Source organism: Bos taurus, chromosome 6 (genome assembly GCF_002263795.3).
Source record: "Bos taurus isolate L1 Dominette 01449 registration number 42190680 breed Hereford chromosome 6, ARS-UCD2.0, whole genome shotgun sequence".
In the NCBI taxonomy this organism is placed as follows: Eukaryota; Metazoa; Chordata; class Mammalia; order Artiodactyla; family Bovidae; genus Bos; species Bos taurus.
Window position 1 is genome coordinate 114,046,229 of NC_037333.1, and position 18,776 is coordinate 114,065,004.

The window sequence follows — 18,776 nt, forward strand, 5'->3', positions numbered from 1 at the left end:
CACCCGCCGTCTCTAGGGTCCTCCCAGCTGCCTGGGGTCAAGAATGGCCGGGTGTGGAGTTCCCACCAGACCTTCTGCTTCTTGGAGACTGGTCTGCAGGGCCTGCCCTCCCCACTCCCCTGACCCGCCTCCACGGGGTGCTCCACGTCCAGGGCACACGGGCCTCTGGGAAGAGGCTCGCTCCTCGGTCATAACCAGACCTCCCTCTCTGCTCCTTCTGCCCTAAAGCTCTACGTGTCATCTGACCTGGGGAGGAAGTGGACCCTTCTGCAGGAGCGAGCGACCAAAGACCACGTGTTCTGGTGAGCGCGCCCCACGGGACCCGGGGGCCCCCAGCCCTGCCCTCCTCACCCCGGGGTGGCCTCCAGGGCACCCTCTCTGCTCTGCTGGGCGGTGTCAGAAAGGCCGAGGGCTGGGGCTCGGTGTTCCCAGGCCACATGTGTGTTTGTTTACATGTAAGTCTCCCTCTCTGGGCCTCCGCTTCCTCGACAGTAGATGGGGGCGCTAATGCCCATGACCCGGGCACAGTACCCACGCTCGGCAGGCCTCCTGCCCCTCGGCAGGTCTGTCCTGCCCCCTCCCTCCTCCCGTGCCCCCTCCCTCCTCTTCTCTGCCCCTCCCTCCTCCCCTCTGCTCCCTGCCTCCACCCCACTGCCCCCTCCCTCCTCTTCTCTGCCCCCTCCCTCCTCCCATGCCCCCTCCCTCATCCCCTCTGCCTCCTCCCTCCTCTCCTCTGCCTCCCTCCACTGCCTCCCCTGCACCCGCCCTCCTCTCTTGCCCCCTCCCTTCCCCTGGCCTGGTCCTGACTCAGCCCCTGACTAACTGCCAGGCTGTGCAGCCCCAGCCAGCGCCCCGGCCCCCTCCCCATTTCTGTCATCTCTTGGGAGCTGATCAAAATCGGTCTGCGTAGGTAGCTCTCCGGTCTCACTGCCCCAGCAATGGGGCTCCGGTGCTCAGGAAATGCTTGTTGGATGAGAGAGTGAGTGAGGCCCACGGAGGATGAGACTTGGCCGAGGTCCACGGGCAGAGGGAAGGGGAGCTGAGCACGGGGTTCCCGCGGCCTCTAGAGGTGCACAGAGAGACAAGCTCTTTCTACCAAGGTGTGATTCCTGAGTGTGGATGTGTTCGCACACATACACTCGTGTTCTCTGCTTCGCGTGTCATTTGGGCCACACACTAACATGGACTCCCCGCCAGGCCACAGTCCTGTTTCCTCGGGACAAACACGTGGAAACAACTCCCTGCCCACCCCCTCTGCCTCTTCAGTGTCTTCATGCCAATCAGGACCAGGAACTAGCTGGCTGACATGGGGCCACAGGCCGCAGAAGGGAAGCCTTGGTCTCTCCCCTGGAGCAATGGCCTGTCGGTGCGCCTTCCACCACATGGCTGCCCTCGCGAGAACTCGGGTCTTCCTCAGAAACTAGGGCACCAGTGTCAGGCCTTGTCATTCCTGTCAACACGGGCTCAAGGAAGTGGGGAGGGGTCAGGAGGTGGGGAAAAGCTGGGAGGAGGGGAGGGGTCAGGAGGTTGGAGGGGTCAGGAGGGGAGGGGTCAGGAGGAGGGGAGGGGCTAGGAGGTAGGAGGGGTTAGGAGAGGGGAGGGGCTAGTAGGTGGGAGGGGTCAGGAGGAGGGAGGGGTCATGGGGAGGGGGAGAGGCCAGGAGGAGGGAGGGATCAGAAGCTGGGAGGGATCAGGAGGAGGTGAGGGGCTAGGAGGTGGGAGGAGTCAGGGAGGGGCGGTCCCTGAGCTGGTGGCCTGGGAGATTAGCAGAGCTGGCAGCTCCCCTGATGCGTCCAGTCCCAGGGAGACCTCTGGGATCACCGAGAGAAGCGGCCCACAGACACTGAAAGCAGAGTTTGTGCTCATTCGGACACGTTGTTATCTCTGGCAAATCAAATGATTTCTTCCCCAGGTTTCTGTCTTTGACCTGACAGCAGGAATTGCCAAAGCCCCATGTTCTAAGACCTTCATGTTTTGAGACTCTTAAGCAAGTGAGCTCATTAGACTGACCTCCTGGGGCCATGGCCAGGGACTGGGAGACCTACTGTGTTTTGGGACTGTGATGACTCTGGCTCATCACCTCCCTGCTAGTCTCTAAATGGCACTGGGACAGAATCGTGAGGGCCTCCCAGCAGCAGCCACGTTGTGAACACTGACCATCCACCAGGCACCGACCATGGGTCCAAGCACATCATCTTATGAAATCCACACAACAGCCCCGACTGTCTCCCCTTCATGTTACAGAGGGCAAAGTGGAGAGAGGCCAGGGCACGTGTCCTCAGTCACACCGCCCGGAAGCAGCAGCCCCAGGCCATGGCTGCTTCTGCTTGTGGCCGGTGGCCATGCCACTGGCCGCTCTGCCAAGCAGTCTGCTCTCCTGCATTCCCCAGGCATTTCCAAGTTGGCCTTGGCACTCTAGCCTGGGTCCACCCATAAAGCCTCAGCCTTCCTCTTCCGTGAGCTCCAGTGCCTGCCAGGTGGGCGGCAAGAGGCAGGGCCTCTATCCTGAGGGGAGGTGAGGGGGTGACCACTGCAGCCCTGGAGGCGGGTGGTGGGCATCTTGAGGGTTCAGCGGAATTGTTTGCATCAGAGCTTTCCTTAGTAACTGTCAACTCCCCAGGCTCCCAGAGCTATGGACTTTTCCAACAGCTTGCTCAGCCACAGGTCTTCTCAAGCAACTGCTGTTTCCAAACAGCAGACCGAGGGCCTTCCCCAGACACCAGCTTTGGGGACCATGACAAACTAGAAGGTCTAGGGGGCAACGCTTGTCCCTTCCCACAGGGAGCCAGGCTCCATCTGAGCTGTGTAAGTGCAGAGGTTCACGTGGTCTTTCAAGACCCACGGTTGAGGGTTTCTAGGGGCAGGGACCTCAGGCTCATCGTGCTCCCAGCCTGTTGCTGGGCCTGGTGTGTGGGCCCGCTGGGAAGTGGCAGGGGAGAGACTCCGGTGGGGAGAGAGAGGGAATGAGAGAGGGAATGAATGGATGAATGAAAAGTGAGATAAATGAATGAGTGCATGAGAAAGTGAATGAGTGAGTGAATGAGTGAGCAAGCCACAGGCCAGGTGTCATTACCCCATTCACAGATGACGGATGGTCAAACTAAACTTCCTCTGCTGAGCCGAGGACCTGTCAGCGCTCCTGGTAGGGAACAATGTCTAACTTTATTCAGAAAAGAGAGGAAAATGTCAGGCAGGAGACTTCCTTCCAAGGAGCTTACAGATGGCCTGTTCAGCAAGCCTAAATCAACACTTCGCCTTGCACTCGAGACTGTCCGGAGGGTCGGCGTGATTGATGCTGGCTCCCACACTGAAACACTCTGACTGCACTTCCCACCACCCAGAGCATCTGTGGATTTTGCATGTCCAGCAGGGACCACCTGGTCCCGGAGGAGACGGAGTGCACAGGGACCCCGGCGCCAAGCCTGCTGGGCCTTGGGTTGAGAACTGAGGGGCCAGCTTGAGGCCAGGGGCTGCCAGCAGTGGGAGCTGAGTGCTCTGCGGGGACGTCTCATTGGCCTGGAGGGGCCGTGGGGGTGCCTGTCCACAGCGCTGAGTGGCACCGCTATGACACTCTGATGCAGTGAGACTCTGCGTCAGATTCTCAGCCTGCCCTTCGGCAAAGTAAATGTGCTGCACCAACCAGGTCGGTGTCCGTGAGAGGGTCAGCCGGGGGACGCCTTTGGAATGGTCATATCATCTGGAATGCACATTATAACAGATGCAGTCAGCTCATCACACCCACGACCTCCTGGGTGTTCTCGCCTAAGAGATGGCTGAAGTAGACAGAAGGTTCTAAAGGGGGTGGACAGGCAGAAGGTGACCGTCCGGTTGACACGGGGAACCAGTAAAGTCTGGGAAACACTGAACCGCAGCACGTCACCCCGAAGTGTCCTTTCAGGTGGAAGACCTGCACCTCACCTCCTGGGTGCCCGTGCGGGGCGAGCAGGGGTCGGCACTGGCCTTGTCCACCATGGAGGACGTAGCCCAGGCCCTGTGACGCGTCTTCCTCCCGTTCTCAGCCCTCGTTGAGCACTCTCGTTGAGCCCTCGTTGTCACCAGCCACGGTCCCCGCTGTGCTGCCTGAATCCCCGGTCCAGCTGTGTCTGACTCTTTGCAACCCCATGGACTGTATAGGCCTTGGAATTCTCCAGGCCAGAATACTGGAGTGGGTCGCCTTTCCCTTCTCCAGGGCATCTTCCCAACCCAGGGATTGAACCCAGGTCTCCCGCATTGCGGGCGGATTCTTTACCAGCTGAACCACCAGGGAAGCCCAAGAATACTGGAGTGGGTATCCTATCCCTTCTCCAGCGGATCTTCCCGACCCAGGAATCAAACCAGGGTCTCCCGCATTGCAGGCGGATTCTTTACCAACTGAGCTATCAGGGAAGCCCCGAAACTAGGGTGATATTCCCAGGCCTCTCCTGCCTCCTAAGATCATTTCGATCACTAACACACGTGTGCACACGCACATGCATACACACATGTACAGACACGGATGCACAAGTCTTCTCTAAACCACTGTAAACGGAAGAATGCCCAGCAAGGCAGAGGTGGGGGCTCCGTCGGCGTCCCAGGAGCAGCTGGGCTCTGGGGGAGGGCCGTGCCCTCTGAGCCTCAGACCCAGGAGGCCACAAGGCTCCCAGGGGTTCTGGCAGCAGACAGGCCCGGGAGGAAGGGCTTGGGGGCTTCGTTTCCAAAGCCAACCTTTGCCGTTCTTTTCCAGGGCTGTGTCTGGGGTGGACGCTGACCCTGACTTGGTCCACCTGGAGGCCCAGGACCTCGGAGGAGGTAAGCAGGGAGGACGTAGGAGCCGGGGACCCCGAGTGCTCACCCCATGGCAGGCTCGGCCGCCCTGTCCTTGGCGACTGGCCCTGAACAGCTGACCTCGCTGTGTTACGATGTGGCATAATTTTTAAATGTGCTTGTTTTCCAGCCAGGGATAAATCGAAATCAAGGAGCTCCGCTCCAGTGGAAAAGTCTATTAAGAGGGCGATTTGTTCTGGCCTCTGAGCACTGAGTGCTTCCCCATCTCTCAGCCCCGATCCCCGCCCTGCACTTGCTGGGTGTCGAGGTGAGGCAGGGACTCTGATGGCTCCCCCCGCCTCCAGGGGGCAGGAGCCTTCCTGGCAGATGAGCCCAGAGGCCATGCCTGTTATGAGGAAGGTCCTCTGTGCTCACTGCCGACAGAACCACGGAAGGTTCTAGAACATCACAGCCAGTAGGACCTATAGGTTGTGTTTTCACTCAACAAACACTGGTTGAGCCCCCTGTGGACCAGGCCCAGGGCTGACCCTGCTGAGGACCCACAGGTGGACAAGACCCAGCCCTGCCCCTTGCCTGGCAGGACCTCCTTGGTTTCTACTGGCATGCAGACCTGGGCAGGGCCACCCTTCACCTACAGTGGGTGCCGACAAGTGCAAGCTGCTGTCCCGGGGGGGACGTAGTACATGGAGGGCGGGTTCAGTGCCAGGCACCGGAGTCCTGGCTGGTGACCGAAGCTCTGGAGGGAGCTCCCAGCCCTCTATGTGGCAGCCAGGTGACCCTGGAAGTGACCTCAGCTCCCCGCCCTCAGCATCCTTCTCTGTGGAATGGGTCCCACGCGTAGTGCTCAGCCTGGGGCGGCATGGGTCATCAAGTGGCACGGGGGTCCCCTGACCACGTCCAAGCCCTCGGCTCTTCCCTGGACGCCCCCAGCCCCTGTCCTGCAGGGAGCAGGGCAGTGTTACTGTTGTTTCTGCTTCACTTCTTGAGCTCAGTCATGGGGTCTGGAGCCGGTGCAGACCCCAGCCCTGCCACCCTCCATGCAAAAATCCCAAATCACCCCCTGCTCCCAGCCACCCCGGCCTGGGAGTTCCACCAGAACCCCATCCAGCCAAGCTTGGTGGCACAGAATCCTGGCCTTTAGGACCCACTGCACTGGCCACCCCCACCTACCCTCCAGCCAGCCTGAGCTACTGACCATTCCCCAAGGTCACCCTGTCCCCTGCCATTGCCCCTGCGGGAAGGCTGGGCCCCTGTCCCCGGAAGGACCCTGGGGTGACAGTGCAGGCTGTGGACAGGAGGACGGTCACTCCTGTCACACTGGGGCTTGTTCACGAGAGCCAAGCGCCCACCTCCCTTCTCAGCCCCGTGGTCAGAAACTTCACCTCGGCAGCCTCAGAGTGGCTCCAGAGAGTGGTTTACGCCACAGAGATTAGCAAGGGCTACGGATCAGCCCTTCTCCCGCTGCACAGACCGTCAGCACCGTGAGAGGTGGTCTTTGTCTTGCTGTCAGTAGAGCTAGAGCAGGGAGGACCTGACCACCGTGGCATGAGTGAGCGAGTGAGCGGACGAATGCATGGCTGAATGAGTGGGCGAGTGAGTGAACGAATGAGTGAGTGGGTGAGTGAGCAGACCGTCCACTGAGTCTGGCCTGGGTTCGACTCCACAGCGTGCCCAGCCAGGCAAGCCCACGACAGGATATTCAGTGTTGACCACAGGGAGTGACTGGCCTATTTAGAGGGGAGAAGGATGTGGTTCTAGAGGAATCAGGCTGTGGCACAGCCATGGCTGATTGTGAGCCTACTGTGCGCACTGTTTCAGGGGACCCTGCCAGTGAGTTAGGGCAGGCCTTCCAGCCCCCAGCCCGGCCCCCTGGCACTCTCTGTGCTGCCCAGCTACCCCAGGCCGTGGGCAGGATATGCCCCCAAAGGTGCTGATGTCTCTGAGCGCCTGGCTGGGCTCCATTTGGCCCCTGTGGTTAATTCTGCTCCTGCCCACACGTGGGAGAGATGAGTCCCCAGGGCAGAGGCTCCAGGCAACTCCCCGGGGATCCCCCATCCCAGACACAGAGGGCCTAATGGAAATGGGAATCTCCAGGCAAAGCTGGTGTTCAATTTGCTCAACCATAGATATTTCAAAAAGGATGAAAGGGTTTGCCTAAATCTAGTGGGGAAAGAACCCCTGAGTCCTTGCTCACACCCACCTGTTGATTGGTTGTGAGTGGAGAGACGTCTGGAGGGCAGGAGGGGTCCTAGCCGTGACAGGCACTGTAGCCCTGGACTCTCCCTTCCCTGGGTGACCACACACCCACTGGGCCCGGGGAAGGCCAGTGGCTGGGGGTTGTGTGGGGATCTCCTGCCCACGTCTCTGGGGGTTGCTCTGCGGCCCCTCCCCCAGAGAGGGGATCCAGGTGTCCAGGGATGTATAGGTGTTGTGTCTGCGGGTAGCCTAAGCCAGGAGCAGAGGGTGGACGGGGCAGAACATGGGCCTAGTCCTGCACTCATACAGCTGTGCTCTCCTGCACGACTTGAGCCCAGGGTCAGCAAGCGCTTCCCATCAAGGCCAGCTGGTAAACGTTTCAGCTTGGCCGGCCGTGTGGCCTATGCTGCCCGTGACCGCCATGGTAGTGTGAAAGCGCTGTGTGTGACGCGTAAACACGCAGACATAGCTGTGTTCCATGGAGCCTTTCTTTGGGAAAAGCCTGGAGGCCGGCCGGGTGGCCCTGAGTAGACAAGTCTCTAACCTCGCTCAGCCTCAGTTTCTGCATCTGGAAGATTGGACCACCCTCCCCCGCCCCCCAGTATGGTCCTGAGGATCGAAAGAGCTCCTCCCAGGAGAGCGCCGGGCACAGAGCCGCCCCCACCCCCACTCAGCGGCAGGTGTAGTACTCGCAGGGCCAACCCTTTAAAATTCAGACCCACAAACAACATCCGCGGCGGTGGTATCGGAACACAGATGGAGCGAGAAGGCTCAGCACTTCATCATGTCTGGGGCTGCGTCTGACTCCGTCCGCTGGCGTCTGGGTGTTTTGAGATTTCACGCCCCGCGTGGCTGCCTCTTATCTCCTGCAGGTTTTCGCTACGTCACCTGCCAGATCCACAACTGCTCCGATAACACGTGGACGACGCCCTTCACGGGCCCCATCGACCGCGGCTCTCTGACTGTGCAGGACGACTACATCTTCGTGAAGGTGCGCTTGCTTCCGGGGCTCCTGGAAATGGGCAGGAGGTGATGTGGAATATAAGCCACTCTGGGGGAGATGGAATCACCCCAACAGGAAGCCATAAAACGGCTACTTTACCTTCAAGTGCTACTTGCTTCAGTTCCTGCTGCCCCTGTGGCGAGGCGCCCCCGCCCCCAGAACCCCACAGACCCAGAGCACTGGAAATGGGCTGCCATCCGCTCCTTCTCCCTTCTGCCCCCCAGGACCCTCCCACAGCTCAGGGCCCCCAAGCCTGAACCCGGGCTGCTCCATCTGGTTCTGGTGGCTCTGAGTTGATATGGGTTGTCTCTGGTCATTGTTCTTGGCTACTTCATCAGCAGTCCACAGCCCAGGGACCAAGCCCTGCTGCCTGGTACTCAGATCACAGTTGGGACCACCCTCCAAAACCGTGTGATCTGACTGTTCAGAAACTCCAGGGAGCAGCTGGTCATACCACTTCTTGATTACTTCCACTGATGAGGAACTCGCTCCTTTCAAAACAGCCCATCCCCTCCGAGACAACCCAAATCTTTGGAAATGTCCTTACAGCAGTGAGATAAAGTGTTTGCTCTACTCTCGTCCACTGGCCCCTGTTCTGCCCGCTCGGATCCCAGGGGATAATACCACAGGCTCTAAAGGAGATGGTCCCTAAGGGCACTGGCTGGGCGCTCTCTCCACTGAAGGCTCCCCCATCTCGGAGACACTTCATCACCCCACAGAGTGGACCCACACCTCCTGTGGAGCAGGGGCCGGAACTGGCAGGGTGGGTCATGGCCCCCATTAGGGCAGTCAGTAAGAGGCTCCTGCCACCACCAGCCCTGCTCTCATTCTCCTTCACCCGCTGCTGAAGCCCCTCGGTCTCCCATACCTTCTGTCTGTTTGCACGTGCTCTTCCCTGGGCTTGGAGTGCTCATGGCCCCTCTTCCACCTTCTCTTCCCATTCTGTGTCATGTACCCCCTCCTCCAGGAAGCCTTCCTTGGCTTCCGCCTACTTCAGGCCCGTTGGTCGCCTCCTTGGAGTGCCCCCAGCTCTCTCTCCCTTCCTTCATTGCAGCCCAGGCCACACTGGCATGCTTTACTATTTACCGTAGAGCCTGCAGTCTGTGGGGAGGTGTGCTCCAGATCTGTACTCAGCACCTCCCCCTGCGTTTCTCAAACATCTGCTGAGTGTTGGAGCAACAGTGGCTGCAGCTTCTTTGACGATCAATCCAACACGGAGTGTTTTCGAAACACTTTGCTTGGTCCGCCAGCACCACAGCCTGAGACCCCTGGGGGCACAGCTGTGGCTGAACGGGCTGGGCTGGTCCTTGTGCAGCAGGGGGCCCTGGGTTGGTGGGGGGGGGGGGCTTGGTTAGAGGTGCTGGGAAGCCTGGCCAGGCCGAGGGTGGGCCATGGGAGGGGGCTCAGGGAGGACTGTGTTGCTGTAAGGAAGCAGGGGGCACTGTGATCGGACAGCTCAGGGGTCAGGTCTAGAAGTGGGGGCTCAAGAAGCTGAGTTGAGGTGGTTGAAGGAGCCACCCCTGTGCTCAGCCTTGGCGGTGCTCAGGCGTGATCGTGACCACTCTCAGCTCTGTCACAGCAGCCTGGTCTGCCGCTGGTGACACTGTCTGCGTCAGACGGGAGAGGTGCGTGCCTGGCTAAAGGCTGAGGTCAGGGGCCACAGGGCTCTGTCCAGCTCTTGGCCCAATCCGTCTCCCATCGCCTGTTTGCCCCCTTGCTCCTCTTCCCCTCTCCCTCCTCCCCACTTACGCCTTCCCCCAAAGAAGCAAACGCCGCTCTTTTCCTGGCTCTTCCATTCTCTCCCATGGGAGACAAGTCACTCCAGCTCTGGACCTCACTCTGCTCATCTGTACAGTGGAGGTCACCACAGCGCGTGGAGCTGCTGGGCTTGATGCCGATGGCCTGCCTTGTGTCACACACGCGGCGTCCCAGGAGCCCTGCCTGTCGTGTCGCCTCTCTTGCCTTGTGTTCTGGTGGCATCTTGTGTGACTTGAGCTTACCTCTGTCCTGTCTCTTCCTCCACTCAGCAGCTCACCAAGTACTCTCACTAAGAGAAGTTCTGGGGAACAGAATTTTCTTTCCCTTGTTCTGTAACTCAGATACAGGGAAGCAAAGTGCTGAAAGAGCACAAGGGAAGGAGATTAGTTCTAACCGAGGGAGGTGGAGGAAGACTTCCCAGAGGTGGGGCATTTGGTATGGGGCTCTGAAGGATGAATAGGAGTCTGTCTAGTTCAGGCAAAGCACATGTAAACAATATAAAAGGGCATTTTCACCAGCTGAAATACAATGTGTAGTTTTTCATTCATGAAGATCTGGCTTAACTGGAAACCTAGCCCCTTAAAAAAGTATTTTTTCCCCTCCTGTTAGGCAACCACAGCAAACCAGACCAAATACTACATCTCTTACCGTCGCAATGAATTTGTCCTGATGAAACTGCCAAAGTATGCATTGCCAAAGGTAAGAGTGGGTTCCCTGTTCCACCTGGCCCTGAGCTGTGTCCTGAGCCTGCACTGACTTGGGGGCCTGCAGGTGCCTGGTGATGGCCAGCTCAGGATGGACAAGAGCGAGGCGGCCTTGCTTCCTGCAATGACTCCCCTCCGCCTCCACTCCACCCTTGCATGTGCCCAGCTGCATCCTGTCCTAGGGCCTCCACCATGCTCCTTCCTCTGCCTGTTCTTCCTTTTCCCCAGACTCCCGCACATGTGATGTTTCAGAGCAGTATCTCCTCCTATTGAGCCTCCAGGCTGGTCCTGCTCACACCTTATGCTTCTCTTTCCTGGCACTCAGGGTGTGAGGAAGACCCTGTGTCCATTTCCTGCTTTCATCTGGAGTTTCTGGGGCTGGGGCGCAGTTTCTGTTTTATTCACCACTGCATTCCAGCTATCTACTATGGTGCCTAGTATGTAGTAGGTGCTCAATTAATGCTACTTCCTTCCCCTTGTGTGTATGTGTGTATGAGTTGGTCAGTCGTGTCTGACTTTTTGTGACCCCACGGACTGTAGCCCGCCATACTCCTCTGTCCATGGGATTCTCCAGATAAGAATACTAGACTGGGTTGCCATTCCCTACTCCAGGGGATCTCCCTGACCCAGGGATCGAACCTGGGTCTCCTGCATTGCAGACAGATTCTTTATCATCTGAGCCACCAGGCAAGTCCTGGCAAAGCAAAGAAGAGGGGACGTGGAGGCTGCCCAGACACTGCCCCCGCCCTGTTTCAGAGTGAACTCCACAGTCCCCTCCCTGCTGGTATGGCATTCCAGTTTTACAAAGGAAGTGACTGAAGATCAGAGAGGCTAAGTATCCTGTCTGAAGTCACACAGCTGGTAAGAAGCCGAAGCACGTTTCACACTGAAGACCAGCCTCCGGCCACATCCCCCTCCGGAGGATGTTTTCACTCCCTGTACATAATTCAGAAACACAGATAGAAGCAGCCTTTCCTCACCCACACGCTTACTGAGCATCGCATATAAGCTGGGAACTAACTCTACAGCTGTGAGTCAGACACCTCAAATTCCTTCCCTGGCTGGGTTTTCAGAGGAAACAGGCAGAAAGTCAGGCAGACAAATGTGTGGTATAATTGCCGGCTGTGGTGTGTGCTGAAACGGGATAAGAGGCCAAGCCAGAGAATGACAGAGGACGGGGGAAGCTTCCCTGAGTGGGGTGTTTGCTCTGAAGCCCGAAGGCTGGGGGAAAGCTGTTCATGGGTAGGATGGTGCAGATGCAAAGGCCCTGGGGCCCGAGAGACCTGGCTGGAGGGCAGAGGGTGGGGGCCAGGTGAGAGGAGGCAGTCCTTCCTATGACCCAGCTTCAAAGGATGACTGAGGACCTCCTCATAGGGGTGGCATTCGTATTGGCACTAAGTGTCCCTAAGCTCACTCAGGAGTCCTGTCCAGGACCCGTAATGGGCTGGGGGTTGGGGGTGATGCACAAGTCAGGCTGCTCTCAGGGATCATCCCCCAACCCTGAGCCCAGGGTGGGGTGTCCCAAGACCACATATGGTCTTGTGAGCACACTGCCCATCCAGGCAGCAGGCTGCTTCCTCTCCACCAAATTCAGGAGAGCAGCCAGATCCCGTGTTCCCACCAACAACGCGGAGAGCTACCTAACTGAATTTCCTAATCAGATTTTGCTGTTATACGGTGAATTTGTGACTCTTGCCTCTTTCCTCCGCTCAAACCATTCCCATCTTTTTTTTTTTTTCTTTCATTAATGGCCCAAGTTGGCCCAATGGCCCATGAAAACAACAGAAATTAGAGCCGAGGGGAACTCACCACGGCCTCCCCACCTCCTTCCCTCCCTGCCCTCCCCCAGCCCTGTTTGACTGCCTCTGGTCCCTGGCCCCAAGCCAAAGCGACTTTTCTGCAGCTGCGTCATCGCAGTCACTCTGTCTGCAGCCTGGCTTTCACATGACAACGTCTTGGGAGAATTTTTCCCGAATGATACATGATAGCCCCTTTTAAATAACGGCAAAACTTTCAACTCAGGAGACTGTGCCTTGTTCAGCTAAGCCAGACTCCTGTTGTGTAGGCATTTGGGTTGTTTCCATATTTCGTAGTTATAAACTGTGCTGCTAGGAATATATTTGCACCCACAGGTATTTATTTTTTTATTTTCACAAGTTAGTCTAAGAAGAATTTCTGGACCAAGGATATAAATATTTGTGGAGCTTAGTTGCTTTCTAAAAGGGTTCCACCTTGCCACCAGCAAAGTTAGAATAGGCCTGTTTTAACATGGCTTTGCCAGATTTTGTGTTGTATCAGTTCTGTCTTCCTTCTACTTAAAAAGGTATAAATGGCCTCATTCTGTCGTTTTAATTCACCTATCTCTGAAAACTAAAATGGGTAAACAGTTTTTATTATATTTGTCAGCATTATTTGCTTAAATTGTTTACTTGTAGAGATTCTAAAAAAATACTCAAGAGAAAAAAATAGAGAAAAAAGAGAAAGAAAAAAAAAGCAGGCAAAGGCTATAAACAGACAAAAGAGAGGAAAAATCCAAATAACTACTGATTCTATAAAAACATTCAGAAGCATAAAGTGAATGCAAATGTACTTTAAAGTGAAATAGTCTTTTATCTGTAATATGTTCACATAAAATAAAATCCATAAAGTGTAGGAATAAAGGAGAAAGTGACGTCAGGGAAGAGGGTGGGGTGGAAGCACGGAGTCCGTCTTCTCACTTAGGCCAACAACCACACTGGCAGAACCCTCCTGATGTAATGATTTTGGAACTCCTGGTCTGTTCCAAGGCTTGCAGCTTCCAGGGGAAGGCTTGGAAGGTAAGTCATTAATTTCCACAGTTTTGGCTCTTCCCAAGGTAGCGGCTAAACGTCTCTCCCGACCTCCCCCTCAGCCACAGGATAGCATCCGTGCACATGTTCCTGGAGCCGTGGACACACCACTTGCAGGATTCATGATGCTAATCCCTGGGCACCAGTAGGTCTGGGACTATATGCTCCTGATCATGAAGCACTTAATTTCTTCCACTTGGTGGTTGTTTCAGCATCTATAAAACAACTCAGGAATTGTACATCAGACACTATTATCTAGGCCCTTCAGAGAGGACCTAAAGCAGAGGATATGGGGGAAGGGTCTGTCCTGGGAAGGCCCCATAGGGTCCTGCTGGTCTTACAGCCAGAGCCTGTTTCGACCTTCATCCCCACATTTATTTTTCTTCTTTTCCCTTTTGGGAGACAACATTTAAGGACAGAGGATGAGATGATCAGATGGCATCACCAACTCAGTGGACATGAATTTGAGCAAGCTCCAGGAGATAGTGAAGGACAGGGGAGGCTGGCATACTGCAGTCCATGGGGTCACAAAGATTCATACATGACTCAACAACTGAACAACCGTTTAAGGATGAGGACATTCAGAAGCAACAGCCATATGGAGGGATGTAGAAAGTCATGAAGCATGCCCAGGAAAAAGCTCACGCTCAGACAAGACTTGAGGAGAACTTTAGTTTACACCTCAGGCTGATTCCCAAGACACACACAGCCTGCAGCAATAAAATCAAAATAAAAAACAAACAAAAAAGCCAGCAAACCCTGGGGGGGCGGGAATCTGATTTCCTGCATTATTAGATTGGAATATCCAGTTTTCAACAGCAAGGAGACTACAAGGCAAGCAAAGCAGGGGCCATCCATTCAAAGGGGAGAACACCAGCAGAAGCAGCCTCTGAGAAAGGCCAGACGCCAGACCTACTAGACAAAGACTTTAATGTAACTGCCTTCAAGATGCTCAAAGAAGTAAAAGACACGGGGAGACAGTCAGGAAAGCAGTGTGCTCATGAATTAGAAGTAGAAGCATACCTTGTTTTATTGCACCTAGCAGATACTGCATTCTTTTTAACAAGTTATAAGTTTGTGGCAACCCTGCGTGGAGCCAGTTTATTGGGCCATTTTTCCAACAGCATTTGCTTTTTGTCTTTGCATCATATTTTGATAAATCTCACAATATTTCAAACCTTTTCATTCTTACCATATTCATTATGATCAGTGACTTTTGATGTGACTGCTATAATTGCTTGGAGCCAACTTAATTGATAAACATTATGTGTGTTTTGACTGCTCCACTGAGCAGCCATTCCCCCATCTTTGTCCTTCTCCTCTGACCTCCCTGTTCCCTCAGACATACAAAATTGACATTACAATGGCCTCTAAGTGTTCCAGTGAAAGGAAGAGTCACACTTCTTTCACTTTAAATTAAAACCTAGAAATGATTACACTTAGTGAGGAAGACTTGTTGAAATCCAAGACAGGCTGAAAGTCAGGACTTTTACAGCAAACAGCAGGTTGTGAATTGAAAGGAAAAGTTCTTGAAGGAAATTAAAAGTGCTACTCCTATGAACACATGAACAAACAGCCTTATCACTGATATGGAGAAAACCAAACAGCCTTATCACTGATATGGAGAAAGTCTGAATCATCTGGGTAGAAGATCACACCAACCACAACATTCCATTAAACAAAGCCTAAACCCAGCACTTCCCTGGTGGCTCAGATGGTAAAGCGTCTGTCTACAATGCAGGAGACCTGGGTTCGATCCCTGGGTCGGGAAGATTCCCTGGAGAAGGAAATGGCAACCCACTCCAGTACTCTTGCCTAGAAAAATCCCATGGACGGAGGAGCCTGGTGCAGGCTACTGCCCATGAGGTCGCAAAGAGTCGGACATGACTGAGCGATTTCACTTTCACTTTCAAACCCAGAACAAAGCGCTGTGCTGTGCTAAGTAGCTCAGTCATGTCAGACTCTTTGCAACCCCAGGTTCCTCTGTCCACGGGGATTCTCCAGGCAAGAATACCAAGGTGGATTGCTAGGCCCTCCTCCAGGGGATCTTCCCAACCCAGGGGTCGAACCCAGGCCTCCCACATTGTAGGCGGATCATTTTACCATCTGAGCCAGCAGGGGAGCCCAAGGAAAGCGCTAACTCTCCTCAATTCTATGAAGGCTGAGAGGTGAGGAAGCTGCGGAAGAAAAGTCTGAAGCTGGCAGAGATTGGTTCATGAGGTTCAAGGAAAGAAGCTGTTTCCATAACATCATAGTGCAAAGTGACAAAGCAAGTGCCGATGTGCTAATAGAAGCTGCCACAAGTTATCCAGATACAACTAAGGTTATTAATGAAGGTGGCTACACTGAACAACGGATTTTCATTGTAGACATGCAGCCTCTGTTGGAAGAAGATGCCACTAGGACTTTCATAGGTAGAGAGGAGAAGTCAAGGCCTGGCAGCAAAGCTTCCAAGGACTGACTGACTCTCTTGTTAGGAGGGGCTAATGCAGCTGAGGACTTGAAGTTGAAGCCAGGGCTCATTTACCATTCTGAAAATGTTAGGGCCCTTAGGAATCATGATCAATCTACTCTGCCTGTGTTCTGTAAGTGAAACAAAGCCTGAATGACAGTGTATCTACTTACAATATGGTTCACTGCCTATTTTAGCCCCACTCTTGAGACCTAGTGCTCAGAGCAAGATTCCTTTCAAAATATCACTGCTCATTTGACAGTGCACCTGGCCCCCACGAGCTCTGATGGGGAATACAGTGCGATTAATGTCAGCATGCTGGTTTCACACCTTCTGACAAGTGTGCGCATTCTGCAACTCGTGCATCCAGGAGGGATTTCAACTTTCAAGTCTGAATATCTAATAAATACAGCTCACAAGGCTGCAACTGCTAAAGACAGCGATTCCTCTGATGGATCTGGGCAAAGTCCATCGAAGACCTTCTAGGAAGGATCTGCCATTCTAGATGCCATTAAGAACATTTGTGATTCATTAGAAGAGGTCAAAGTGTCAACATCAACAGGAGTTTGGAAGAAGTGGAGTCCAACCCTCATGGATGACTTTGAAAGGGTTAAGACTTCAAAGGAGGAAGTAACTACAGATGTGGTAGAACCAGCAAGAGAACCAGAATTAGAAGTGGAGCCGGAAGATGTGACTGACTTTCTGCAAGCTCATGATAAAACTTCAAGGGATGAGGAGGTGCTCCTTATGGACGAGCAAAGAAAGGGATTTCTTGGATGGAATTTACTCCTGGTGAAGATGCTGTGAAGATTGCTGAAATTACAGCAAAGGATTTAGATGTTACACTAGCTTAGTTGATGGGGCAATGGCAGAGTTTGAGGGGATTGATACCAATTTTGAAAGAAGTCTACTGTGGGTAAACGCTATCAAACAGCATTGCATTCTATACAGAAATTATTCAAAAAGGGAAGAGTGGATAGATGCGGCATTGCTCATTGTTGTCTTATTCTAAGAAGTTGCCACAACCACCACACTGGTCACACAGCAGCTGTCAACATCTAGTTCAGACCCTCCACCAGCAAAAAGATTAGGACTCACTGAAATCTAAGATGGTGGTTACCCATTTTTTAACAATAAACTACTTTTTAGTTAAGGTTATACATTTTGTAAGACGTAATGCTATTGTGCACTTAGAGATTACAGAATAGTGTGACTGTAACTTTTATATACACTGAGAAACCAGAGAAATCTGTGTGACTCACTTTATCGTGATGTTTGATTTATGGGGTGGTCTGGAACTGAACCCACAGTATCTCTAAAGTGTTCCTGTACCAAAAAAAAGACAGAACACGTGGAACCAAAAATAAATCCTGAAGCTGAAAGGAACAATAATTGAAATGGAAAATCCACTAGAGACATTCAAAAACAGATTTGAGCAAATAGAAAGAACCAGAGAACTTTGAAGATGGGACAATTGAAATAATAAAACCTGAGGGACAGAAAGAAAAAAAATTGAAGAAAAGTGAAGACCATCCAAGAGACCTGTGGGCCATCATCAAGTGAGCCAATGTACGAACTATGAAAGTCCCAGAGGAAGAAGAAAGAGAGAAAGGGGCAGAGGAATTATTCGAAAGCCCGAAACTTCCTTAAAACTGATGAAAAACATAATATCAGACCTTTAAAAGCTTGGTGAGCTCCAAGTAGCATAAACACGAAGAGTTCCACACCAAGACATTATACTCAAGCTGTGGAAACACAAAGAAAGAATCCTGAAAGCAGCAAGAGACAAGTCACTCATCACATACAGGGGTCATCAATAAGATTATAGGCAGATTTGTTACCAGAAACCTTGGAGGCCAGAAGGCAGTGAGTTGCAATATTCAAAGTGCTGAAAGAATTTGGTGAAGATGTTGGTTCATTCAGCTGTTCCTTAAATTTTACCTAAAAATCTATGAGGAAATTTCCCCTATCATTCTTACTAAAATGTTTTTAAGCTTTCCAAAAGTACTTCTTTAAAATGGTTTCACTACAACTAATGGAATAATGCAAATATATACACCGTCTCCACCTGTTTACCACTCCATCCCTCCTTTCCATGACCACCTCACTTCATTCCTCAAGGCAACTGTTGTAGGGACTCTTGTTGTTCACTCGCTCATTTGTGTCCAACTCCTTGCAACCCCATGGGCTGCAGCCACCAGGCTTCCCTGTCCTGGAATTTGCTCACACTCATGTCCACTGAGTCAGTGATGCTATCCAACAGCCTTATCCTCTGTCACCCCTTCTCCTCCTGCACTCAATCTTTCCCAGCATCAGGGTCTTTTCAAATGTCAGCTCTTCACATCAGGTGGCCAAAGTATTGGAGCTTCAGCTTCAGCATCGGTCCTTCCAGTGAATATTCAGGACTGATTTCCTTTAGAATTGACTGGTTGGATCTCCTTACTGTCCAAGGGACTCTCAAGAGTCTTCTCCAGCACCACAGTTTGAAAGCATTAATTCTTTCATGCTCAGCCTCCTTTGGGGTCCAGCTGTCACATCAGTATATGACTACTGGGAAAACCATAGCCTTGACTACACAGACCTTTGTTGGCAAAGGGATGTCTCTGCTTTTTAAGATGTTGTCTAGTTTTTTCATACCTTTCCTTCCAAGGAGCAAGCATCTTTTAATTTCATGGCTGAAGTCACCATCCACAGTGATTTTGGAGCCCAAGAAAATAAAATCTGTCACTGCTTCCACTTTTCCCCCCATCTATTTGCCAGGAAGTGATGAGACCGGATGCCATGATATTAGTTTTTTGAATGTTGAGTTTTAAGTCAACTTTTTCACTCTCCTCTTTTACCTTCATCAAGAGGCTCTTTAGTTCCTCTTCACTTTCTGCCATTAGAGCAGTATCATCTCCATATTTAAGGTTGTTGATATTTCTCCCAGCAGTCTTGATTCCAGCTTGTGATTCATCCAGCCTGGCATTTCACATGATGTACTCTGCATAGAAATTAAATAAACAGGTGACAGTATACAGCTTTGATATACTCCTTTCCCAATTTTTAACCAGTATGTTGTTCCGTGTCTG

General features: G+C 53.0%; 1 protein-coding gene across 2 annotated transcripts in view; it reads left to right on the forward strand.

The window, feature by feature from the left end:
- Positions 1-18,776, forward strand: part of SORCS2 (sortilin related VPS10 domain containing receptor 2) — a 495,160-nt gene that overhangs the window by 417,756 nt on the left and 58,628 nt on the right. For both annotated transcript variants that reach the window (XM_024993671.2, XM_024993672.2), the window contains exons 5-8: positions 229-302; positions 4,724-4,788; positions 7,833-7,951; positions 10,331-10,420. In XM_024993671.2, the coding sequence (XP_024849439.1) occupies positions 229-302; positions 4,724-4,788; positions 7,833-7,951; positions 10,331-10,420 (348 nt within the window). The remainder of the gene's footprint in view (positions 1-228; positions 303-4,723; positions 4,789-7,832; positions 7,952-10,330; positions 10,421-18,776) is intronic.